Source organism: Manacus vitellinus, unplaced genomic scaffold, assembly GCF_001715985.3.
Source record: "Manacus vitellinus isolate BGI_N305 unplaced genomic scaffold, ASM171598v3 scaffold_10_pilon, whole genome shotgun sequence".
Classification (NCBI taxonomy): Eukaryota; Metazoa; Chordata; class Aves; order Passeriformes; family Pipridae; genus Manacus; species Manacus vitellinus.
This window is the reverse complement of record NW_021938838.1, coordinates 16,378,886-16,405,668: the sequence shown is the minus strand read 5'-3', so window position 1 is coordinate 16,405,668 and position 26,783 is coordinate 16,378,886. Positions and strand designations below refer to the sequence as shown.

The 26,783-nt window shown below is 40.1% G+C and overlaps 1 protein-coding gene across 1 annotated transcript in view; it reads left to right on the top strand.

The window, feature by feature from the left end:
* The window catches only part of VAT1L (vesicle amine transport 1 like), a 67,660-nt gene that overhangs the window by 13,350 nt on the left and 27,527 nt on the right, over positions 1–26,783 (top strand). Inside the window, exons 2-7 of the mRNA XM_029965597.1 lie at positions 3,864–3,993; positions 7,739–7,954; positions 18,496–18,638; positions 21,568–21,671; positions 22,486–22,541; positions 24,235–24,429. Coding sequence (XP_029821457.1) covers positions 3,886–3,993; positions 7,739–7,954; positions 18,496–18,638; positions 21,568–21,671; positions 22,486–22,541; positions 24,235–24,429 — 822 coding nt within the window. The 5' untranslated portion in view covers positions 3,864–3,885. The remainder of the gene's footprint in view (positions 1–3,863; positions 3,994–7,738; positions 7,955–18,495; positions 18,639–21,567; positions 21,672–22,485; positions 22,542–24,234; positions 24,430–26,783) is intronic.

Here is a 26,783-nt window from a genome sequence, read left to right as displayed (position 1 = left end):
TGTTCAGACACTGGGTTTTTCATCGTGTACTTGAGGGGATCATAAGATTTGTGACCTGTGTGAGTATTCTCCATGCCAAGGTGTTGCTTATTGTGATATCCATTAATTTGAATAAGGACCAATAAACAAAGAGTTGAGATTTTTTTGCACTCTTTTTTTTTTTCCTCTCCACTGGTCATACGGGGTAAAGCAAGAAATTCTGTGCTAAGTGAATGTAAGAATGGTAGCATAGTAGCTGCTGGGAAGCTCATTTTGCTATCAAGCAGGGCTGTAATTCCATTTGAGAACAGTCTGTCTTGTTTGCTGAGTGATCTGGTTTTTTTCTCAGCCACTGGTTTAACAGAAGTTAACATGCAAAACTTAAAAACGTTCTGAGTACTTGGACATATCCCTTTAAATGCCTGAGGGGTTTACAGCACTCTCCAGTGCCTGTATGAATTCCGCTTTCATCAGAGCAGTATCTATGTGTGTATCACAAATAGCAAATTACCTGCACAAGAACACTTGGCTGTAAAACAGAAGTATTCTGCTCTGTTACAGCTGCCGTTGCTCTCCAGGGTTGCAGTGTCAGTAGTGAGCTGTGTGAGTTGCACACGTGCTGTTTGACATCAGTGCTCCTTAGTTAACTGCCAGGTTGCACAATGCCACGTGTGTTTGGGAAGCTTCCCTTCGAGCCAGAGGGAGCCTGAAGGCTGCATGGCATCTGCTTGTCATTCCTGACTGGAGTCGACCACGGGGCTTGAAATGTGACCTGGTCACCAAAGTGTGCTTCCAAGCAAAGCAAAATCAATTTACCAATCTTCTTGACCCAAGCCTGTAAATGCAGGAGATTGATCGGGATGATGATGGACTTGGGCTGTAGTCTGGGAGACGGAGTGAGAGAGCTGTTGGCTTTGCCCAGGGCAGCGTGCACATGTTGATGGATGCAGTGCTGAGCACACCGAAAATGGGCTGCTCCGGTCATCAATACGTGGTACAAATCATGCTTTCAGTTGTATCAGCTTGGCAGCTGACCATCATTGTAGATGATTACTATTTTTCTTGACAGACTGATGGAGAAAAATAATCTTTATTTTAAGAACGATGTGCACCTTGCACAATAAATAGTGTGCACCTTGCACAATAAATAGTGTGCACCTTGCACAATAAATAGTATAAACCAGTAAAAAGTGAAAGTTTTGTGTGGTCTCTGAATTCCCTGGGGATGAAAACCACTTAGGTCGTATGTACACATGTTGTAGTATGGTACTAGAAATGGAGGATATGTTGCTATTAGCACTAAGCCAGATGAATAATTCCTTTGAAGGTCTGGAATATCAATGATCCAATTGAAAATGTGTCAGCTGAGATGAGTCATGTGTTAGCCTCGTTCAGTGACTAAGAAATGGAACAGCCATTGATGTCCAAGCTGAGTCACAGCTTTGTATGTTTCCTGAAACAATTTTTGATTGATAATGATGAAGCAGTTGAAATTGCTGCATTTGTTTGTACTGTAATTTGCAGGCAGCAGAACATTAGTATACATATTGTTTAAACGATGAGACAAACCAAAGCAGCAGTTCAGATGGGGGTGTGAATAAGGAATGGTGTCCTGTAATTACCTCCCTGTGTTTTTCTTTTCTCTCTTATAACTATTTCTTCCTTGTGCCACTGTACATGTGCATCATGAGGAATGAGGCAGAAGTGACCCTCTGACTCTATAACTATGAGGTAACAGCACTTTACAAAAACTGCAGCAGTTAAAAGGAATCCTGAGTGTAACAGACTAGTGGACACTTTATCAGTGTCTTGATCATATGGTATGGGTGTTCCTGGATAAAAAGCATGAGATCTGATAATTTTAAACCTTTCCTTTTTTTTTTTTTTTTTTTAATGATTGTTGGCATTTCGTTTCAGTGGAGCTTTAGAGTGAAATAAGAAAGACAGATCAAAAGCAGCACCTCTCCAAACCAAAGTATGAGGGGTGGCCTGCATAACTTGGGATTTTGCAGTAGAAGGTGTCGGGCATACTCAAGTGTGTGGGACAGAGCAAGGAGAAACAAGTTGATTGTTGCTTCCCACAGGACTTCCTACACTTAAAAAAAAAAGGAAATAAAAATGCAGCAAAGCTAAACCACAAATGTAAAAAGTAGTATTCAAGATTCTCAAAACTGGTGTTAAGGTAGACTTAGAAAAGTCAGACTCAGGGATAGTTCTGTGTTTGATAAACTTTGCCTCCAGCAGTGCACAGGTAATCCAGTCTTGTACAGTTCAGAGAGACATCCCTACTCTGTCACAGAAAGGTTCTTGCAGAGCCCTGTGGTAATTAGTATCCTCCCCTATCTTCGTTTGCATCCAGCTCTTGATTTAGGATCAAAAACACAACTGCAAGAAACTGTGCCCTTTTTGCACGTATTCAAAAGGCCTGAAGTTAACGTGCACAGACAGTGATTGCCACCATCAATGCTGTGGGGATTCTGGGTTTGTGGTGTGTTTTGGGGGTTTTTTTGTCTGTTTTTGGTCCTCTTCCCCAGATGATGACTTCCTTACATGCATTTTGCTATTTGGAATGGAATTTCTCTTTCATTATCAACATTACAGCAGCAATGTAAGGAGGTGGTCTTAGCCACTGGATAAGAAGTGACCTTTCCAAAATAATTTCAAACCTTCCAACTTAACTGTGTGAAAACCTTTACTAACGTTCCATCTGGTTGATATTATAAGCTTGGTGTATGAGCATGTTGAAAGTTATGAGTTCAGGTTGCTCTTAAACCCTCCACCACAATTATGAATGCTTACATTTGGTGGGATTTCCCTCCCTCTCCCCAGTGACCTACATCCCATGAATGCTGTGTTGTCTTTGTGCTTAGGCTGTGTGTCTGCTCTGTCTTTTAATTGGATGGGTCTGTTCAATCTGTTTGTGTCTTGATTAGTGTCTGACTAAGGCTCCATCTAATAAATCCTTGTGCACGTCAGTAACGTTACGTGTCCACGCAGTTGCTGGGGTCATATGTGTGAGTAGGACTGGCTGTGTGTTTGGCTAACAACAAATACAGGGCTGTGTTTTGGTGTAGTGGATTAATGCTGAGATGTATTCTAACTAGTTAGGAGTTTTAGAGTTTTAACTATGGCATTAAGGCCAGTAATCAGTATACGCACATAGTAGATAAGTGGTACCTTTTTTTGTGGCTGCCTAGAAAACCACAAAATTTTCCTTAATAAAATTGGATAGCATACAAAAGACAAATCAAAGGTGCTTTAAGATTTTTGCAAAACTGAAACTACAGGGGAAGACCTGTATTTTTTTCTGAGCAGCAACCCTGAGGACTTCAAAGACCTAAATAACTTTTGCAGAACTGCTCAAACGTGATCCAGGAAGGAACAGTTTTAAAACAAGAGGCTATTTGCTATCTGGTACTTAATAAGTTCATGTAAAAGTTTGGACTCCTGCCTGGAACAAATACAAGATGCATTCCTGGGGTCACATCAAAAGTTAGGACAGTTACATCATGTAGCTTCTTAGCCCAAGATATCTATAAATGGTGAGGTTTGGGATTTTATTCTTAAATTGACCTGAGTTTACTTGCCAGCTAGTAATGCATTCATAGAAATTATAATGTTTCCCTGTATTGAGTTTTTAAGTGCCCTGTGTGACTCCTAAACAGTCTGGTAAGCTTGGGGCTGATGGCAGATGTGGTTGCCTGGCACGTGCACCCTCTGCCTGAGGCACAGAGTACAGGGAGTAGGAATGTCTGCTGGGTCCCTGCAGAGCTTTTTAATGCTGCCCCAAAGTTTCCTGGTTTTCCCATCCCTTAGCTCAGGTTTTCCTCCTCTACTTTCATCTGTGGCAATAGTCTTGATTTTATTTTTCCTGTGTCTTACAGTGGTTTGAACTTCATTGATCTGATGGTGCGACAGGGGAACATCGACAACCCTCCCAAGACACCACTTGTTCCTGGGTTTGAATGTTCTGGAATCGTAGAAGCTCTTGGAGACAGCGTGAAAGGATTCGAGGTAATATTTTTTTATTTTCATAGTGGGATATATAAGTCTCATATAAATAATCACCAGTTCACTCTGTTGTCCCTCGTCCCTTCTGCTGTGCCAGTGACAGGAGCCTTCACCACGCTGCTGAGGTTTGAAAGGTCAGTTTTTCCTTGCTGCTTCCCAAGCATGAGAATGACCTCTGGAATTAGTTTCTGAAGCTGCCACTGTCATCTCTTTAAAATCCCTCCTGAAAAGTCACTTTTGCCATGTGTGTATCCTGATGGCTAAACAGGAACTGGAAAGCATGACTGATGTCTTCTACTAAAGTGAAAGCAATTAAATTACCTTGTTAAGTTTCTTTTCTTGGCTGTATTTGCTGTCATCACTGCTTTTTTCCTCAAAGCCAAGGTGCTGCTGATTCTAGTTCCAGCTTTTGATCTTGAATTAGCAAGAGCCCCATCTACAATAAGCATTGCTTCTTACAATTGTGTGCATTCAGGAGATGCAGATTAAATTTGGACCCTGATTCTGGGTATAGGACTTGTTCTGATTGCTCAGGAAAGGGATCCATTTCACCTAACAGAATGTGATAAATGAGAAATAGTTAGTGTATATCATAAAGCTTTCATAACTGTTTATGGACTCTTTTGTATCTCCTATAACATAAACAGCATTTTGTCCTGCCTTCTGTTCTTTTATTGATAGTAAACATGTGTATTCTCTTCAATCTTGCACTTTATTTCCTGAGTAGGTAGAAAATTTTGGAAATAAAACCTGAGTTAATACATGTCAGTCCTATCTTAGGTATTTGTGGAGTCAGTCATGTCATTAAGTAATCACATTTTCTGAATTCTTATTACATCTTAAGAAGGTAAAAATAAATACAGATATTTTTATTTATTTAAAGATAACATTTTGCTCTTCTAGAAAAGCTGTAAAATTTCTCAGTTGAATGAATATAATGGCCAAGTTAGTTCCAAGTAGTGTCTCAGTGATGGTCTTCTTAGGACATTTCTCTCTGTTCCCCTCCTACCCCATCTCTGCCTTGAAACAAGTCATAGTCTTTCAATGTATTTTACTACAAGCAATAACTGAACAATAATTTTGCTGTTTGAAAAACACTCCTGCCTCAGTAGTTCCACTCTAGCATCTGTGTTTTATAGTTATGCTCCATATCACAGAATATTTTATGAGAGGAGTGTAGAAAGTCTCTGCTCTAGATCAGCATTCTCATTTTAGAAGTTCTTGATATTTTTAAAGGGCATCATGAGGTTACAGCATATGGTGCTTGTTTGAATAACGTGGCACCTGACTGAATATATTGTGTCTTTTTTTAAAATTACATCTTTGTTCTGACTGTGGAACATGTCTGTGCACTGGTGTACTCCCTGTAATTGAAACAAGCCATGGTATTTTATTTTCTGCATGTGATCTGCATAGTCATGGTAGTGTTTGAGTGATCCAGAAGAAGGGTCGACACTCAGAGCCACTCCTGTGTGTAGGTGTGAATCCATCAGCAGGAGAACATGCCATGAGGAAGATGCAAGAACCTTCTGTTGGTTTCTTTATGGAATTCTTGCACAGAATGGGAGCACACCAGATGCTTGGTGTCCCCTTGGCATATGTTGTTACCTCTGTCCAGAGCAATGGCAGGAATGACAAAGATTGCATCCTATATCTTCTGGCCTTCTTTCCCTTTGTAGATCTACTCTAGTTCAAGTCCTGTTTAAAGTCGTGGACATTTTGCACCCTGTAAAAATGTCTTACAGACCCTTAGTCTGTGCTACCTGAGATATTGCCATCCAGTTACTGTCTTTTTTGTGGAATAATGGTGTAATTAATGCCTATTCCTTCTCCCATTTAAAGAGAAAAGAGAAAGGTGGTTTCTAATCATCTCTGCTGTATCAGGCCTGATTTCTCTCCAGTTGGGGGGATGATTCTCAGGAACTGAGGTCTAATCTGACGTGATGACTGGGCTCTGTATAGCATTTGTGGTAAAATGTGGTGTGTATTGTTACTAAGAAATCCCTTGGGAATCACCAAGAGGGACTTCTCTGCATTCTTTTTGGTAATCATTTATGGTTTATGGCAAGGATACAGGGCACGTTAACATCTGCACTAATTAGCCCCAGCAGCCTTTCTATTTTAGACACTTCTCTAAGTGCAGGAGGGAACCACAGAGTGGTTACCACTGAGGCATTGTTAATTTGAATGTTTTTCAAAAGGAGGGGGCATCTCAGTGAAAGTTCTGTTTCAGCATTCTCATTCTAAAAGAGACAAACCCTTCAGAGCTGCCAGCAGCATCTTAGCTTTTAGCAAACCTGAGATATCCCAAAGCCAAAGTGATGACAAGTACTTGGGAGACCAAAATGTGCTTGTGCTGTAAACATTTGCCTGAAGGCAAAAGTATTGTGCTTTATTACACACCTGTAGTGTTTATAAAGCATTAGAGGTATTAGTAGAACGTAAGAGAGTATAAGGCAGGTAAGCAAAGTTATTTTAGAGGGACAGTTGCTGTTAGTTTTAGTTAAAACATAAAGGCCTGAAGTTTGCTATTCCTGAGTTATACTGTGGCTCCATTGAAGAGCTCCTTTCATGGTTAAGGATGCTGGTTTTGTTGGTGTAATCTAGAAAGGCAAAGGGGCTAAGGCAAGGAAAGAGGTGTGTAGGGGCTGCTGGTGACAAGCCATTATGGAGTATTTGTGAGAACTGTGCCTGTGAAGGTTTTAATATACACTGGACAAACGTTTGCTCACTGTGGCTCTCCCTCGTAGCCCCAACAGCTCAATTTCTGCTTTAAGGTTGTACCCCTGCAGAAGCCTCAGAGCTCCTGTTGCCTTGTTGTTATTCTTGTCCACCTGTGGGGAGTCAGTATCTCTGTTTTAAAAACCTGAAGCTGCAATGAAGGCCATAGACAAACATGAACCTGATGTACCTGGACCTCTGAAAGCTCTGAGGAGCAACCAACTATATCTAATATTTACAGAAAATCTTTATTTCTCCACACTACCATGTATTTTCCAAAGAAACTGGGTAGAGGAATGTTGCATTCAAAGATAACATTTCACTGCTCCTTTAAATCCTGTCCAATTCACTTTGTAGATTTCATAGTGCCTTAAAATCCAGAGGTATATTTTTGATGTTTAAGGTGGCTTATTTGATGTTGCGGGATCAAATTGTGCTCTGATACATGGCTGTAGAAATGACAGTCATGGGTATGTATTGGTAGAATCAGTTAATAAGATAATAAAAATAGAGAATGGATACAGATGGTGTTATTTTCTAAGTGAGTGCTTTCTGAACCCTTTCATGTGCTCCATCTACCAGAGTACAAGGCCTCCCCTGCTCAATCTACCGAGAGGAAAGTAGCTCTAAATTAGTGTGAGGACTGAGAAAACAAAGTGAAAATTATCTTAGGTATAATTTTCTTTATTCCATGCATCTCATCAATATAATTATAACCTTTCCCCCTTGTTTCTGTCTTTGAGCAAGTTATTAGTAAGAATGCTGGTTTCATTGTTTACATTTGTAATTTAGGAGCTCTGCTAGCAAAAGATGATCTGGTTATTTTTGTTTAATTAAAAAATTGGTAAAAGCCCAAAGCTGAGCATCTTAACTGCTACTTTGCCAAAGATGTGGAGCACCATTTTCTTCATAGTCAGCCCGTGAGTGACCCACAGCTTGAACAGAAATGTAGAAGGTCTTGACAAGTTTCTCTCTACAGTCTCAATTGCAATCGTATCATCAATGTTGTTTTCTTCTTCATTTGTAGATTGGAGACAGAGTCATGGCTTTTGTAAACTACAATGCCTGGGCTGAAGTAGTCTGTACCCCAGTAGAATTTGTTTACAAGATCCCAGATGACATGAGTTTTTCTGAAGCTGCTGCATTTCCCATGAACTTTGTAACTGCCTACATGATGCTCTTTGAGGTTGCTAACCTGAGGGAAGGCATGTCTGTGCTGGTTCACTCAGCAGGAGGTGGGGTGGTAAGTTGGAACTTTTCTTACTTTCCTGTCACCAAGTAACTGAAGCAGTTTGATCCACCTCGATTTCTGAAATGAGCCAGAACCTGCTGTTGATTTGATATCAGACTTCCCTATGTGTGAGAGATTCCAGTGGGAGGAACTGCATCTGTTTTCCCATCAAAATGCTGATGTGAATGGTTGGCAGGAGCTCCTGATGAAATAAAAAATGTTGTGACTTAAAAACCTCGCCGAAAAAAACCCTAATTGGTTGTCAGCAATCGAGGAGCAAATGTTGTCTCAAATGTTGCACTGCTGAACTTACACACTTGTACTTCTATGTAAATAAAGTCTGTAATGACAGGAATAAATTAGCTCCCTGCACAAGGTATTTGTAGGTAATCATAATCCTCCTTATAGTAAATGTCCCTCTTGGAATACTCCTGCACATACCGTGTGCAGTTGTGTGTGATGCTTTCTCTATGAAGACTTTTTTTCCCCATTGTTGTAGAGGGATTGAAATCAGTGAAAAGTTCTCATGTGAACCCTGAGGAAAAGGTACAGATGCTGAACTGGAGTCTGGAGTGGTGGCTGCTGCGTGTCATAGTTTGGATCATTCCTAAGGAGGCATTGTGTGGTGCAGGCAAAGCGACACCAGGATGAATTTGGGGGAATACCAGGGCACACAATGAAATAGTCAGCAATTTGTGTGAAACCAGTTCCTTGAACTATTTTTTAGGAAAATCTCTCTACTTTGGAAAATGTTTAAGTTTGTGCAGAATATTAAGATACTGGCGGGAGTTTGTTTACATTTGAAACGATGAAGTCCTTTTTCGTAAGACAGATTTTACGACCTGAGAACATTAGCAGAGAGCAGTCTTTCAAATCAGAGTACCTCTTCTGTGTTCCTGTTATGCCTTATTTATGCTAAATTAATATTCTGTTGTCTACTGAGGCCTGGTGGGCAGCCCCAGACACTTTCTCCCTAATTCTGTGCCCTTAGACCTTCTTTCAGGTTCTCATATAAATGAAGGTTGTAATCAAAGGAATAAATTCATGAGTTCCCTGTACAAAGTATTTTTAGCTAACAGTAATCCTTCTGGCAGTAAATGGTCCTATTGGAATACTCCTGTAAATGAATGGAATTTATAATCGTATTATGCTTTGGCACAGCACAACCCCGAGTGTTAGGGCTGACTATTGTTCTTTAATATTAAATCCCTTCGTGTGGAATTCGGGACTGTTAAAGCAACATGAGGCCACACATTTAGGGGAATATTCTGCAGGAATTGAAGGCTCAGCTGTAGCTCTAAGGCCACTTGCCCAACTGGTGCTACACAGACCCAGGCTGAGCACACAGAATTGGCCCCAAAGCAATCCCTGCACATACTGTGTGTATCTGGAGAAAATGAACTCCTACTCCTTTTTAAGATAAAGCATCCTTGCTAAATTTCTTTTGTTTCTTTCTCTCTCTGACCTCACTCACCTCTGTTATTTCTTCCTTCTCTTCCTGAAGGACTGTTAATGCTCTGTGCTTACATAGTCTTCTGCACTAGTGCCCAACCTCTGTGCTGGGCTGTTCCTGGAGGGAGCTACTGGCTTCCTCTCTTATCCCAGATGCTCAATGAGCAGCTTTTTTGGCTGGTCCTCTGCTGTGGCTGCTCAGAACCTTCTCTGAGAGAAGCTGAAGGAAGGATGGGTCCTGCTTGGCTGCCAGGAGAACAACAAGAAATCAGATCCATCACTTGCTAAGTAGTTAAATAAAGCAGAGTTTCCAAGGGAAAGACCAGACATGCAGGAAGAACAGCCAAGCTGCCCAGTCACTGATCAAGGGCTGTGTAGGATCCAGGGGGAGTGTATGTGAGAGGGAGACAGGGCTGGCTGACCTGCAAGCCAGGATGGTGATCGCTGTCCCAGGGGAGAGTGCCTCACACAGCCCCTTGTTCTGTGGAACATGTACAGCTAGAATTGGTAAGAAATTTTCCTATTGCTTTACAGGTAAAAAATCACTCTGGAGGTACATGGAATTTTTTTCTTTTGGCTAAACAGACATGAAGATTTCAGAGGGATCTGTCTTACTCTAATAATCTGTCTCTTAATCCTTTGAAAAATTTAACAACCTCAATCCAACAAATCATTCTCACAAAGCTCTTTGTCAATGAACAGAAAACTGGTACTGAAATTGCTATAGGAAAAGGTATTTTTTGTGCTGTTGCTTTAATAGATAGAAGGCCCTTTCCCACTTTCTGCAAGTGGGAAATCTGTCCAGTTTGTTTCTAAATGTCAGAGAAATTCCGCAACACTTTAATGAGACAATAGGCTGCCTGTGGGACTAGAAGTTTCTAATTGTTCCTTTCTCATTATGCAAGATCATTATTTTAGCTGCTTCAGGCAGTTTATGAAAAAGAACTTGTTGCTTCTAAAATGTTTGTGAGGTTCTTTGTTATGGCTCCCCAGTCCCCTTTAGGAGGATCCTGCAGCTTTTTCAGTAAATCGAGTCAGTGAAAATTCTCTAGGACCTTTACTCTTTTGTATTATCTCAATTTATTTATGTGGCCTTATTTTGTTTATAGTTATTTTTGGTAGTGAGGTAACTATAGCAATTGTCTTCCCATCTGTGCCTGGAGTGTGATTAGTAGGGAACAGTATCCTTTAATGTCTGACAGGATCCTTTAGATAAGTCAGCTTATTTATTCCAGAAGTTCCAGGGGACATCAGAAGATGATGTAGAGAAAAAGGAAATGTGCCGAGATAACTTGTCTTGAAAAAAGTGTCACATACCTGTCTCTGTGTTACAGATTTGAATCCTGTTCCCTGGCCCAAATGAGTACCCTCTCTGCCACCCACTCAGCAGAAAGGTCAGGGCATCATACCACCTTCCCTGGTCATGGAATGAGAGATGGCTGTTGTAGGGAAGCACCCTGTCTCCCCCAACCAGGAGAGAAGTGGACACTCAAGCACTGGCACTGTTGCTGTGTTGTAGCCTTCCCTTAGAACAGGAAGACCTGCTGCAGTGCTCAGAAGTGGGGGTTGAAAGGAAACCTTCCATTTGGTTTTCCTAGGGCTGGCTTGTTGATTTTGATTGTTTGGAAAAGGGCTACTTTGGTTTTCCTGGCTCGTTTTACCCCGTGAGACGGGGCAGTTAAGAGAGACTGACTCAGCTCTCAACCTGAGCAGTGAAGTAGGATGAAGAAATGTCAGGAGCCTTCTTGGACAGCACAGTACAAACTTACAGTTGCTTCCATGATTCACTGAGGCTTTGGGAAGAGATGAATGCCTTACAAATCATTCTGTTACCATTGCTCAAGCTGCTGCTGACCAAGATCTAACAAGGTTGTCACACACTCCCTTTCAGCCCTCTGCTTGGCAAGATACTTAGGGCTTCTGCTTCAACTGTTATATGGAGTAGCTTGGTAGTTTGGTAATTAACAAAAAATATAATTGCTTAATACAAATAGATTTTTAAATGCTGAAAGCTGCAAAAGTGTCTGAGTGTCCTTCTGAACTGGTTGCTGAAAAAGGGAGAAAGCAGCTAACACTAAACTTGGTATATAAAGATCAGTTCTCAGAATAATGAGTTTGCAAGAACATATGACTTACTGTAGGACATGTATTGGTCCATCTTAACTGTAAAGTGCTGTAATTAATGTTTGAAATGACTGTAAGACAGTGGTGGAGTAGCTCCCTTCCCAATTATGCTCCCACATCTTTATTTCAAGTGAAGCAAAGTGGTGACTGAAGCAAATACCCTGAGAAAACTGGGCAGTAGTGTGCACCCTGCTGGGACTGGCCTGCTGCATGAAACAATTAGTTCTTTAAAATGAAGACTTTCAATGCATTCAGTGCAAGTCACAGCACAGGCTTCTATGAGATTATAAAGTTGCTCTTAAAATTATTAATGTAAACTTGTAAACTGTATCCTGGATTATCTGAATTAGTATAAATACAGGATTCTATTAAAAAAAAAAAAAGAAGGGAAAAAACTCTTAGGCTTTTCCCTTCGAGCTTTAATAAATCCAGTCTTTGTGATATCTACCTGTAAAGTTAATGCTTTCAGAGGTTTAGATTTGTGAGACAGAGCCATTATGTCCATTTGCTTATTTGTTTGTCTCTATGTACTTCCTGTTCTGGATATTTGGAGCACAAAGTCTTGGTTATTTACCAAGTTTTTGTAAATACTTCAGTTTCATCACTTAGCCCCTCAGCAAGGCAGAATTATTAGCCAATTCTTTAGCATTTTGATCTTGCAGATGCTAAAAATAAGCTGCCTTTCACGCAGGAGCATTGATTGCCATCCTGAAGCTGTGATCTGACCTTCCCTTTCAGGCTCAGCAGCAGAGGAAGTGCAAGCAGAGTAAGTTACAGATGCAGTTCTCATGTTTGAATTTGAAGGGTAGATCTGACTTGGCAACAGATTTAGGCCATCCTGGCAGGATTGGTTACTGCTTGGCAGGAACCCTCTTTTTTTATTGTGTCTCCCCTGCACAAATTGCAAATATTTGAGGATGTGTTCCAAACTGAAGCACTGAAGTGGTGATATTTTATCTGACAATGATCTGGCATTTCTTAGTAAATCTAGTCACCTGCTATCACAGACAGCAGAAAGGAAGCCTTTCAAGAGAATGATTAAATTTCTTCTTGAAAAAATACCTCGCTTGGTGAGAAAACTTTTTCAATTTCCAGACTGTATTTGTGACCAGTTAATGTATGTTTCTTCTTCTGCTGGTATTGTCAATGAATTAAAATTAGCTACTGTTCCCTCTTGGGGCACTTCTTTCTGATCTTTTGGATAGGATGTGTATGTTTTTGTGGCTACAGCAAGCTCACAATCAAATCTCTCCTGCAGAGCCTGTATTTTTCAGGCCAAAAGCAGGTTTGTTTGCTCATACTCCTTTTTTGTAAGGCTGGATGTCTGTTTCCTGGGTCATCCTGCAGCCACTGCTCCAGGCAGATGTGTTTCCTGGCTCTGAGCTGGTTGGCAGCAAAAAGCAGCACTAAACTGGTATGAAAACCAGAGCCTTTTAAAATAGATCTCACAGCATTCCTGATCCTTCTAAACATTGTATGGGTAGGCTGCTCTGTCGGCACTTAGCAGGTAGCAGCACATTAAATAGCACTCTTGTGTTCGAGTCAGAACTCCTTGAATGTGAATAATTAGGATTTACTCTGCTCCTGTGGTGGTCCTGGCCAGCACTCTGTGCAACAGCATTAGTACAGCCCACTTTGCTGACACCTTTACCTGATACCTCCCAGGACTGCACTTGCTATTTTTCATATTAGCAGCTCGTAGCCATTCTGCATTTGATAAAGTGCTTTCCTCTTGTTTCATCTCCGGCAGCCAAGGAAGGGAATAAATCAGCTCACACAGAGCTGTGTTTAACCGAGTCTAGGCTGCTTGAAGTACCAAGCTCTCTCACTTAAAGCCAGACAGGGTGTGAGGAGGCTGAGCTGAGCTGCCCTGTGCTGCTGGATGCCTCCAAAGCAGGGGATGTGCTCCCTCAGCAGCGCAGGAGAGCCCCAGTGCCAGGGCTGAGGCTATTTCCAGACACTGCCTCAGAGCATAATCTGTTAATCAAACACAAAAGCCCAGTGAGCCATACACAAAAAGCAATTTCCCTGACCAAAGCAAGCTGCAGTCTTTGAAGGCCTTTCTTTTTTCCTCTCGCAGCCCTGCACTCCCCAGAGGACATGTCCTTTCCCCGAGTCACCTGCTGAGTCAGGTCACAGACAGTGCTTAACTCTTCCTTGGCTGTTCTGCCCTCCCAAGGAGAGAGTGTGTCCTCTGGGCTAGTCTGGGCTGGGGTGTGGTGTCGTAGCTCCACTGAACTGCAGAGGGTTTATGCCACATTCCGATTCAGCCCTGAGTTTTTGATTCACCTCAGCTGCACGAGTCTACAAAGGGGTAGGAAAGCACACTCTGCTAATTGTTGCAGAAAATATTTTAAAGGGTAGAACAGGGCATGATTTAGTGGTGACTCTTCCCATCCCTCTACTCTAAAACTTGCTGTGGTGCACTGAGTGTGTCAGATGCTGCCTTAGGCTCGTCCAAGAATCACATTTCAGTTTGTCCACTCTGCAGTGTTCACCCCAGTGTTTGGTTTCCCATTTCCTTTGCTGTAATTGGGAAAATGACACCTTCAGGAGATGAAGTGCTGTGTATGAGACTTCACCCAACACCAGAGAAAAGTTTTCCTTGATGCCAGGAGATTAGTGGGTGTTTTCTCTTGCAGTTTGCTTGCTGTGTTTGTGTACTTCACCTTCAGGTATGGCTGTGTGGAATCAAAGCATTTTGGAAACAGGGATTCTCCTCACGTTCAGTTCCAGACAAGTTTCTCGTGCAAGATTAAGTCTGAATGCTATTTTTAAAAATGCTATAGCACCTTTGGACTGCAAAAATATATCACAGGAATGGTAATTTTTTACTGATGCTATTGCTTCTAATAGATGTAGTTTTGCAGGGTGGTGTCTTTTACATGGTTTATTCTTTCTTGCTATAAATCTGACCTCAGTTTACATAATAGCAAAAAAGATGCTTTCTTGAAAGTATTCTGCCCTATACCTGCTGTAATTCAGTGTGCAGCTTGCACATCAGACTGAGATCTGACTGGTGGCATTAGGTCAGACCCTTTTGGAAATCTGCTAAATTGTACACCTTATTTATATTTATCCAGCATTACATTAGTGCTAATAAGCTAATTAGATTAGTGAGTTGGAAGTTAGTAGGTTTTCTTCTGTTCATGCTTTCTATATTGACTTTTAAATATCAATGCCTTTTTTTTAACTTTGAAATTGTTTAAATGCACAGCCTATTTAATTTTTGCTTCCTAGAAATCTACTTTTCCATTCTTTTATGTGATTATCTCGGTATGAGAAGTTTCCACTCCTTCAGGTTTAGAGTTGAGTTTTAATGCAATGGAATAGAAAGAAATCTCAGGGGGGGGTTTAGAGGGTCTGAAACTACTGTTAGGATATCAATTTATAATAATTTATAGAAATAATATATGTGTAGATGAGGTTCAACATACTGATCTTATAGATTGACCAGATACCTTGAAAAGGAATCCACTGAACAGACTGTGAAGCTAGAGAGACACATCCAGCAGTAGGAGACGTGCTTCATTTCCAAAAAATGCTTTAATCCAAGATATTAATTTCTTTGAGGATTCACCATGTGATGTCCTGCATCGCTGGAAGTGTTCAAAAAATGTGGATGTGGCACTTGAGGACGTGGTTTAATGGTGACCATGGTGGTGGTGCTGGGTTTGGTGGCTGGACTCAATGATCTTACAGGTCTTTTCCAGCCATAATGACTCTTTGATAAGTAGTATATAAAATATATTAATATTTTAAAGGAGATTAATTCCACTTTTAGGGAATATTTTATACCCATATCTATCCCTTCAGTGATTGATTGATTTTATTTTCCCAAAGACTGCTAGATTCCGTTAAAGGTAAAATTAATTGTCCAAGTGATAATTATTTTTTGCCATTAAAACTTACTAGTTTTTCTGTGTTCAGGAAGCAAGAATCTAGTCAGTACTTACATGTAGAAATTTGCATGGTATATGAAAAATTAGATGTGTGAAGAATGTTGTTCTAATTTTTCAAATCATGCTTATGGAATTAACCACCTTCTTGGAAGGTGTTAGAGTTCATACACTGTTTCTGATAACACAGTTCCTTCTTCCAAATCCCTGTGGTCTCCAGAAGCTGGAAGCAGAGTGATGTGATTTTTTTTCTGGGCAGGGAGGAGACAGAAATCTCTCTTGTCTTTGTCTCCCACAAAGCAGTTTTTAGGATCCAAGAGGCAGGACAAGAGGTGTGCCCCTGTGATCAAAGGGTGCTTCCTGGTGGGAGTGTGAAGGGGGACAGCATGGATACCTTTCCTGCTCCTCCACAGCCCTGGGAAGAGGATGCTCGTCCTTCCAGCAGCAAAACCCTTTGTGCTTCGTTTGTGAACTGGGGACATTCTGAACGCTGGGGCTTACAGGCTTGCAATTAAAATGTATAACCCTCTAAACACTAGCGGTTAATCCAGAGGCAGCTACATGATTCAAGGGATTAGAAAGGAGACTTAAGAGTGACTTGCATAGCCACAGTGCTGTTTTGGAGCTTAGTCGAATTCCACAGAAATTAGGGAAGTGTTTGAGTTCATAGGTTGAGTTCAGTTCTCCTGTTTTGGTGGGGAAAGCATGAAAAGTCCAATATCAGCCTTTATTCATAGGTTTGTGAGATACAACTACTAAGAGTACTTTGCACAAAAATAAGTACAAATCAATGTCAAATTGAGGTGTTCAGAAAACTGTGGAAGAATGTTTCATGGAAGTGCCTCAAAATACTTCAGTGATGTTGTTCATCCAATTATAAAAGTACTGGTCATATGAGTCAGTTTTAGACTTCAAATATCTGCAGAAAACTGGAAACTATTCTGATCTGGGATTTTAGATAAGCTTATCTCTGGGGGGGGGAGGGAGAGGTGTACTAACGAGTTGGAGTCAGGAGGAAAATAGGTTATTCACATCCTGGGGTTTTTGTGCCTTTCTCCTATTCATCTGACTGTCAGTTTGTTAAATGTTAATCGTCTTCTGCAGGATAAAAATCAGCCTGCTTTCTTCTTGAATATTTGACCTTTTAAACATTCAGTGGTTTTGATTCAGGATGTATTCATTATTCCTCCTCTTCCCAAGATGGATTGAAAACGCAGAAAACTAATTAGAGAATAGATCAATAATGTCAGAATTTCATTCAACTAGCATGCATTATAAAATACTGATTTATCTAAATCACTGTGGGTGATGGGTTTCTGGGAGACACAGAAAGTGGGAAAAGAGGATTGCTAGTGAAAATGACCAAGAAAAGGACATATACAAAATCCAAATTTATTTTTTTTCTTGTAATTTTATGTTACATTATTTGTGGAGGCTAAAATCTGGGAGGGATTTAGAATGACATGGTAAATAATAGAGAAATGAAGTATGAAAAGAGTGAAACATTTTCTGCTCCCCAAAGACAGAACATGTTGTGAGATGAGGCCCCTTAGGAATGGATTTTCCTGTGATTTTTAAGAGATTAAGGATTGCAAACCAGGATAACAGTGGATGATTTTAAAAAGAAAAGGGCATTTTAGTTTGGTGTTGGATTACTATGCCAGGAATCAACACTCCTACCTCGGTCCTGCTCTGAGTTTCTCTGAGCTGTTGGACAAGTCTGCTGTGGTATTCCTTTCCTCATCTATAAAATAGGAAAGAGAATGGATCCCTTCTCTTGCTCTCTTCCCTGTGTCTGTTGGTACCTGTCTGAAGGATCACTTGGACTGTGCCCTGCTGTGTATGTGTTTACTGACTAATCCACTAGGAAACCAGTCTGGAACTCCTGGATGCCACCACATATAAATAATGCTGTCCTCTCTTGTGATGTTCAGCTTGGAGGATTGTCACTAGCAGTTACATTCAGCAGTATGTGTGAGGATGCCAAGGCCCCCAGGGTGTGCAGGGTTAGCTAATTATTCTACAGTAAATAAAACCCAAGTCTAATTACTGGTATGTACAAATAATAATCAGTGTTTCTGCTTGGAGTGAACAGAAATGTGTTTATCCGTGGGTGATTTTACTAGTCATGCATACAGTTTGCAAATTACAGTCTTTTGACTGTAAATATAAGTCAGAATGTGATTAATTCCATCAGACATTGTTTTTAGAATGACAGTGCCATTTTTTTTTTCCTTCTGGGCATACCCATGTAACCATGCAAGCTCCAGTGGAATAATGGGGTTACAAGAAGAGATAGGATGTGGCTACCAAAAGCCTGTCCTCCTGTTGTTAGTGTGTTAACAGTAAAACAAAACCTGGGGCTGTATAAAGATGACCTGTTGGGATCTGTTTTTCAAATCCAGGTGGTTCAGCTGTTAGGCAGTGCTTCCTTCCCTTCTTCTCTCAGCCTCGTGACATTAGAGGTTAAAATGCAGGGCCCAAAGCTGCGAACTTGAAGTACAGATGTTTGATTGCACAAATTCTCCAATGCCCCAAGTCCCACATAAATGCTGACGTAGCATCTGATGGACCCCAGCAGGTTCCTGCCCAGACCAGGAGAATGATTTTCCTGGATGTGCTCTAGGCCATTTCAGCCCCTTTGCTGGTGACCAGTTTTCAGGCAGGGGCACTGGCCTAAGCAGACCAGTTGGTGGGACTCGAGGCTATTCCTGCATTTTGAATAATCAGTAATAATTATTGTTATTAACAAGAGGTAACCCAAATGGTTTTTACTGTGCAGCATTTCTTATAGCAGCTTGCTCTCTCCTCCTGAAACCATAAGAAAACTATTTTCCAATACATTTTTTGATACATTAAATTACTTTTATCCCTGCAGTTGTTTTGTCTTCAGAGTATCTTTGTGATTTACGTGTCTCTTTCCTGTGGCTGAACTGCATTTCATTGGAAAGAAACTAGTTTGGGAAGTCCTTGCACATGTTTGGTCTTGGATTTTGCTGTGTCATGAGTGAATTGGCAGCTGCAAAGTCTGTCAACCAGTTTCCATGTCAGTGAACTAACATAATAATGTGTTTGCAGGGTCAAGCTGTTGCTCAGCTCTGTTCAACCATTCCCAATGTTACTGTTTTTGGAACAGCTTCATCTTTCAAACATGAAGCAATCAAAAACTCGGTAACTCACCTGTTTGACAGAAATGCAGACTATGTTCAAGAAGTAAAAAGGTAATCTTGTATTTTCCTGAGTAAGGTCTGTATAGTATCTGGCAAAATACTATTAAAGGCACCAGGCTGATCCTGTTTATGGGAAAGAATTACATTTGTGAGTTTGGGAGGTGTAGTTTATTCCAGATATTCCATCTGCCCACTAGAGACAAGATAGCAAGCATCTCCCTATTTCTTTATAAGCAACATAAGCTTTTTTAGTCCATGTTTCTACTTGGACATCTGTTGTGAGCAAAGTAAATTATGTGAAAAATACTAAAAGTCTTAACAACAGGATGTACTTTGCCTTGATTTGCATCTGTACTTGCTCACTGCAATGCACCAAATAAGATGTTTTCAGTGGATTTGTAAGGTATCCAGGTTTTGGAGTTCTCTGGTGTGTTTCTATCTGCCTGGGTTTTTATCCTCTGCCAGGGATTGATACTGGAGCACATGATGTCTGCTTTAGTTTCAGATCCTTAGATTTTGTTTGTTTGCATTCAGATTAAAATCATCCTGTTGCCTTTTGAAGCCATCATGTGTGTTTCTGTTTATGTGCTTTCAAATACTTTGTTTTCCTATTTGTCTGACTGTTTTTAGATATTGATGTTGATGCAGGTGGCAGAACTTCTGTCTGAGCTGTGGGCAACCCAGGCTGATGTTGCAGGAGAAATCAGGGTGTCCTGCTGCTGTTTCTGGAGCACTCCCCAGGGCTGAAGAGAACATTTGAAATTATCCATCACAAAGGACATTTTATATTGAAGAAAAAATTTTCCATATGGGAATTTTCACCAAAAAAAAAAGATAGTATTTGTTGAGCAGATGATACTTCTACCGTTTCCTTAGAGCTCAAAATAACTGTAACATGGTTTTCAGCCTTTTGATAACCTTTCTCTTGGGGAAGTACACATAACCTGAGTGTTTTGGTGCCCCTGGAGAATTGCTGTAGTGAGATGAAGACTGAGTTCTGGCAATCTCCACCTGAGAAACAACCAAGAGAGAACACTTGCAAACATTAATCAGAGCTCAGCACCAGCCTCAGTCCTGTCTCTTGGCTGGGGCAGCACAAGATTTGATCTGGGTATGTGGTAGGGGAGCAGATATGACAGAAATTGGTGCTTAGGAAGTGAATAAAGTCCCCTTAGGTTCTGATGACTTTGGTTGCAGGTAACCAACTTGGGGCTGCTTCTGCCCTTCAGCAGGGTAGTTCTTTCTGGGACAGTTCCCTGCCACCACCCCTGGCTGTGTAACAGATCACAGCTGCTGAAATCAAAAGACCTGGCTACCAAGGGGTGGGTGGAATTCTGCTCTGTTAAGTCTGTTAAAATCCCTTTTGGTGATCTTGCATTTTCACATACCTTTTCACCTTGCAATAGGCCAATGAGGCAGGGAACCAGTGGCTACAAAAGGCAAAACATAAAAGCAACAAGCCAGTTGGTGCTTCTTTCCTGGTATAGAGCTGTATAATATTAACACAGTAAATAGTCCTGATTGCAAGACAGAAGTGGTACCCTGTAGAATCTGCCACTACTCTGGTTTGTTGCTCAGATCTGTGCATTTTCAAAGTGAAAATGAAAATATTTTTAATGAAAGTACAGTGGTAGTTCTGTGATAGCTGTTACAACAAATTGTCCTTTAGCAGAGGCAGTGAGGGAGTGGTGTAGTTGTTTGCCCTGATGGATATTAGCTGTGTACTGTGCTCTGCTAAGGTGTTCCTTTCTTAAAAGTGTGTGAGCAGAAAAGGGTGGAGCTGTGGCAGAGAAAAGATAGTGGTAAGAACCTGCTTTATTGCAGGTGACCGACGTGTTCCAGGGAAAGGCTTTCGCGAGGGAGAAAAGTTAAAAAAAAAAACAAAAGCAACAACAACCCCCCAAAACAAAACAAAAAACAACCAAACCAAAACCCAACCCCCAGAACTCCAAGCAGGTGAACAAATGAACAAACAAAAAGACCCATCAGAGATGATGTGAATGTGAAACTGTTTCTAAGACATGAGAAATCAGTTCAACTGGGGAAGCCACCAAAAGCTGTTTGATTGTAAAGTTTTTATTCCTTTCCAGCAAGGGCTCATCCATTGGCCTGAACAGGAACAATTTATTACCCCACATGTGGCAGCAGTGCCAAGGTGTGAAGTTGCTCAATTATAGTGGTCTTTGTAACCAGTGGATGTCTGAGTCTCACCTTTGTTTTGTGAGGAAACAGGTGCATTACAAGCCATAAAGCTTTACCTCTTTCCCCTAAATCAGGAAATTTAGGCATTTTTTTTTTTAGTTCTTTAGCATCATATTGACATTGCATTCACAACACTGTTGGAAAGTAATAAGTATGCTGTTTATTGAAACAGTATAAATATTTTCTACTTTCTTTAATATGGCCTGAGGATTTCTAGCTCTTGGTGACTTCTCTTTGATTTAACTCTTTGCTGACATCTGGTTGATATAAAGTCTGAAATACAAGGCTCTCTAAATAACTTTACAAGTCAGTTTGTCTGAGAACTGGGATAGGAAAATCCATTTCCTTATGAATTCAGAAAAATACCAGAATATGTGTATAAGAAAAATATACCTTTTCTCTATAATATTCATTGACCAGAAACAAGTAACATTCTGTGACATTTTCATTCACTCAAAAAAAAAAGAACTCTATCACCTGTTTTTTGATAACATAACTTTACTGAAAGCCCTCAAAAGGGAGGAACAAGATGGTTTCCCACTCTTCTAACCCTAAGAGGTTGCCTAGCCTGGCAAACCTGCATTCCACCACTGAATGAGTTGGAAATGTCTTTTGATGAGAGTAAAGTTTTCATGTAGTCAAAGTCTCATCCTCAGAGTTCTTTCTAAAGTACCTGGACAATGTTGGTGTTACATTAGCAATCAGCCTGTGTCATGCTGGCTGACCAGCCCTGTGGATCTTATTGCAAAGTAAGATTTTTTTTTTCCTTGCTCTTTAGAATCTCAACAGATGGAGTAGATATTGTTTTGGACTGTCTTTGTGGAGAAAATACTGGGAAAGGCCTCAGTCTTCTCAAACCACTTGGGACTTACATTTTATATGGTGAGTGGAAATCTGTCTTGAATACAGGACGTGTTTCATAACTAAAGCTTTGCAAAGCTTGGAATCATCCATGCCACTCCTTCCAGAACTGGTGACTGACATGTTATGCTTTCTCAATTTAACCATTTCCATGCAAGGATTTTAGTGAAGCTGAGCATGGACTAAATTACTGAGAAACAACAGGTAATGCAAAGAAAGTCTTAAAAAAAAAATTTTAAAAAATGTAAATCCAGAAGTGAAACTGAACTTAAGGTTTCAGCTTGTTAAAACATCACTGGGTGATACAGGAGAAGTGTGGGAGAAAGTTTGGATCTCTCATTCTACACACCAGAGGAATCATTGTGTGGCCAAGGAAACTGCAGTGGAGTTTGTGGGAGGGGAGGCTGAAGGGCAGTTTCAGGGAGAATACTGTTGGTTTTATCTGACACGACTTTGAGGAATCCAAGCCCAGGCTTCTGTTCAGATTTTCATTCCTGTTTGTGGACTGTCCCACAGATGGAGTAGACACATTTTCCCTGCCAGTTCTGCCAGGCTGCCCTGTTATGTGTGGGTAAAGCTGGAGGGGACAGCATTGTCCCTGCCATTGGGAGACTTGGGAGATTGTCAGTGTCATCTTGAAATTCCTATAAACTTGTAGGGCTCAGTCACCTTGACCTCTTAATTATTCCCAAAGTATATGGATTTCTACTAATCCCTTTTAAACCTGGGCATTTTTTCCCCCTAAATATGAGTCATGGAAATTATTTTACATATAATAAAATGGTTTGCTTTTAGCATGTAATAAGCTGTGTGTGAATGTACTCCTCTTTTACAGGTTCATCTAATATGGTTACTGGGGAGACAAAAAGCTTCTTCAGTTTTGCAAAATCAGTAAGTGTCCCAGTGCTGTGATTCTGCTCTGTTCTCCAACTTCAGTCTTTGCTGTAGCATTTTCATCTTTATAATATTCATTTATCTCTACTGAGTTGTTATTCCTGATGTTGCTAAAGAGGGTGTTTTTGTGCCGTGTTTACATTTGACAGGACAGCTAGACAGCAATTGGATCTGTGTGCATATTGAAATTGTTAGTTATCAGATATAGATCTGTTATACAGCTAAGTTTAGGCTGCATTATTTATTTACTTATGGCAGAATATAATTTCCGTGGATATGAATAACTGTACCCTGCAGATTGCTTGTATCTGAAGACACTCTCACGACAGTGCACTGAATTAAAGGAAATATGTCTCAAGATGGGGCCTGTGTCCGGTCATTTCCAGCTTTTCAGGATTTTGTTTCATTACAGAAATGCATTTTTCTGTTCTCTGTGTTCATTTCAAGTGACATCAAAGAGATGATGGTGTGGCATTTGTTTCCTAATTGATGATGCTGGGAAATTCAAAGTTCAAATGTTAATTTTTTTTTCTTCAACTAACTACAAAAATCTGCACAGAAATCCTAGAGATCAAAAAGGGGACAAATATATCAAACAAACTGCTGACGAGAAATAAGTTATCCAGGAGTGAAAGTGATTCCTTTATACAAGAAAAACAGAGGGAAAGTCTTGTCTGAAGATCTGTCATATGATCTCTCTGCCAAGAGCTCACTTACAGCTTCCAGCAACAACTCCTTCCCAGGAGGAATTGGCTTCAAAAGTCCCTGTGTAGTTGAAAACAAGATAATTCAGAGACTGTAGCAAGGAGCTGTTCTTTGCATCCTTATTGGTTATAGTGGGACAATCCTTATTATTGTCATGTGTTTATGAACTAAAGATTATCTTTGCTATGCAGCCTTTTTACTGTTAATGTCAGGATATCCAGAGGCATATAATTTGAAGGGTAGGTTGGCCCTATTAAATAAATTTTGACTGAAATGGTTTTCAGATAGTACTGGTATTTATTGACTGAATAAATATGAAGAAATTGAATTAGTTTAAAAAGCATATAAAATGTATGAAAGTATAACTAGTTTCTTTATGTAATTGTGCTGCAAAATTAACTCATCAAAATTGTATGAAAATTATAATTAAAAATTTACCCATTCAAATAAAATTTGCAAGTAAGTGGCATCTCAGTCTCAATGATGCTCTTGGGCTAAATGAGATAAAATCCTTTCATTAGATATTATGAGGTTTGCTCAAGTATCACAAACATAATAATGGGTGTAAAGTAACTGGGAGCTGATAAGCAGTGTCTGGTTCCCTTGGTTTTGAGAGAAGAGTAATAGTCAAGAGTTGCCTGTGAATGTTTGGAGAGCTTGAGTGGCTGTCTTGAGATAACAAAGGAGAGCAAAAGTAAGAAGAGAGGTCCAAACTTGTTACTTCCTGACTCACATTCTAAACCCAAATCTCTTCACCATCCTGACACCCTGGCCTCAGGAAACACAAGTTTCTGTTTTATTTCTGCATGTCAGTCAGCTGCATACTTTTTTTGCCTCATCCTTAATTCAGATTTTTGCTGCTTCTCTCGTCTGTTGCTCCAGATCTGACAGATGAGTCGTTTATCACACCTGCCCAGACAGTTTTCTTGTGATCTTTCCTGTGAAAAATGTTCTTCTAACCACGCTGTTGTTTATTGGTTTCCAGTGGTGGCAGGTTGAGAAAGTAAATCCTATCAAGCTGTATGAGGAGAACAAAGTCATTGCTGGATTTTCCCTGTTGAATCTACTTTTCAAACAGAATCGAAGTGGCCTGATCAAGGGTGTGATGGACAAACTGCTAAATCTATATAACAATAAGAAGATCAAGCCTGTGGTTGATTCATTATGGGCTTTGGAAGAGGTAGGAGCAAAATTTCTTTCCCCATTTTGAAACTTCTGAAAAATATGTACTTTTAAGTGTAAAATCAATTTTAAACATGTTCTGTAGTTATTAATGTATGCAGCTTTTTATTGTGCTTAAGTTGTCTCCAGAGCCCCCTGCTATTCAGAAACTCCAGGATCCAGAGTTATCCACACATTTCTCCACTAAATATATCTATTGAAAATACTAATAATAAATGTGGTTTTTCAGTCTTAGAAAACCTTTTTTGTTTCCTAGGTGCATGAAACGTGTGACTAACAAGTGCAGAGTGAAATGCATACATTAAAATTGAAAACAACTTAGATCTTTTCCCCAGAGTAGCTTTTAATACATAAGCTTTAGTTTCAGTGCCATGGTTGTGCTAGAAAACCTTGGAAGCTTCTAGGCTTTCAGGAGGTTGTTGGAAGTGTATCAAAGACAATCAAATCATAACTCACTTTTAAAGTAAGTTAAAATTGTCGACTGTGGATTTTTTTTTGTTTATTTTCTTTCCTTCTAATTGCTCAACTCTCCTTAAAGACACGTAAAGAAACTATTGTGCTCACAGCCTGGACAAATTATAAACCTCCTGTCCAAAGCACTGTTTCCTAGACCTTTATATTTAAGATGCTGATAAAGAGGCAGAAGTACTTTTGGAGGTGTGAACAGACATTATCATATGAAAAAAACCCCATAGTTATATACCACCACCAGGTTAATATTTGTGGTTTATGTGTTTGTGAAGTGCTCTGAGCCTGACACATCACTTAAGATGCATAATCTGCAATAGCTCTGCTGATTGTGTCTGTATCCGTTGTATTTTGTTGTTCAGAAGGTGCTGCAACAATTCTGTGAGATTTATGTTTTTGATGCGGGGTATTTTTAAATTTAATTATTAAATAAGCTTATGGAGTCATTTAAAAATTTAAGTGGCACAAGTCTGTAGACAGGCACTCTGTAATTTCTTTGTTCGTGTAAAATACGTACTTTTCATGTACTGGTGAGTTAAAAAAGGGTAATTAAAACAGTAACAATAGCTTAAAAATCCTGATTGAGGACATAACCATGAAAAATTACACATGGCAGGCTGATCTGAGTAGTGAACATGATGGGAATTTGTTGGGAGACTTCTGTTTGATAACGTTTCATCTAACATTTGGCAGTAGGATGCACCGTCCCTACCAGTAGGTTGTGAAATGTGTAAATATGTCTGTTGTAAAGCACAGTCTAGAAAACTCCAGCTCATTTGTCACGCCTGCTCGCTTCCCATGAGCTGTCTGGTAATTCACAAAGGAAATGTCTGGCTGGTATCTTCAGGGATACAGTAGTGCAAGAGCTGCTTATTCAGTTGCAGAGTGTTGCTGAAATATTACTCATTCAGGGCATTATCATTTGGGGGATATTTTTGCAGGTATAAAAATAACTTAGGGCTGACTCTTAAGTTAATATGATACACAGAAAATGTGTCATAGCCAAGGACTAAATGCAACCAAACTGAAGAAAGGTTGGTGTGTATATTTGTTCCATTTTGGGAGGTTTTTATTTTTAACTCCATAGCTCTAACATCTCCCCCCTTCAGAGTCTGACATTTGATTGATTGTCACTAAACCAGTATATGACCAGTTGTTACCTTTGAGGTTTCCTGAGGAAACTTCCCGACCCAAGAGAGCATTGAGGATGAATGTTTAGCTCAAGAGTGTCAGAAAGGTGGACTGCCTACATGGCATTTAAAAATGGAAGATTGAATAGTTTTCTGTGGAAGAATATTACTTTCTCCAGAGGCTTATGGGAGAATCCATTTGTCCTCTATCTAGAAAATCTGCCATGAAATGAGCTTGAATCCAGTAAGAGACGTTCAAAATAAAAATATTTCAAGGAAAATTCACAGAGGAGCCTCAACCGTGGGACACCTTTCCAAATGTTTTATGTTAAATACCTGAATATATTTTCACATGACAGTTTTGATCTCTGTATAAGAGGCACATCCCCAGCATACCCTTCAGCTGGCTTTATTCACTCTGCATCTGCATTTGTTTTTATGTATTCCATTGTGCAAATTAATTCACAAATTAATGCAGACTCTCTAAAGCCAACATGGAAGACACCTGGTTTCCTTTCAAAGCTGCATTAAAGTACAAGTACTGATCTTTTCAGTTGCCATTCATGTGTCAGAGCTGAAAAGCATCTTTTCAGTCTTAGGAGACAATGAGTTATATCTGTGCTGGTGTTCCCCTTTGCTGCTCAGGGCTGGTTGGTACAGGACTGCTTCTTTGCATGATAACCCCAAAATTGAGGGCTTTATATTCTAGTGCTTGTGAGAACAGCCAGAGAAAGGCTTAGTGTTTTAATAGGTC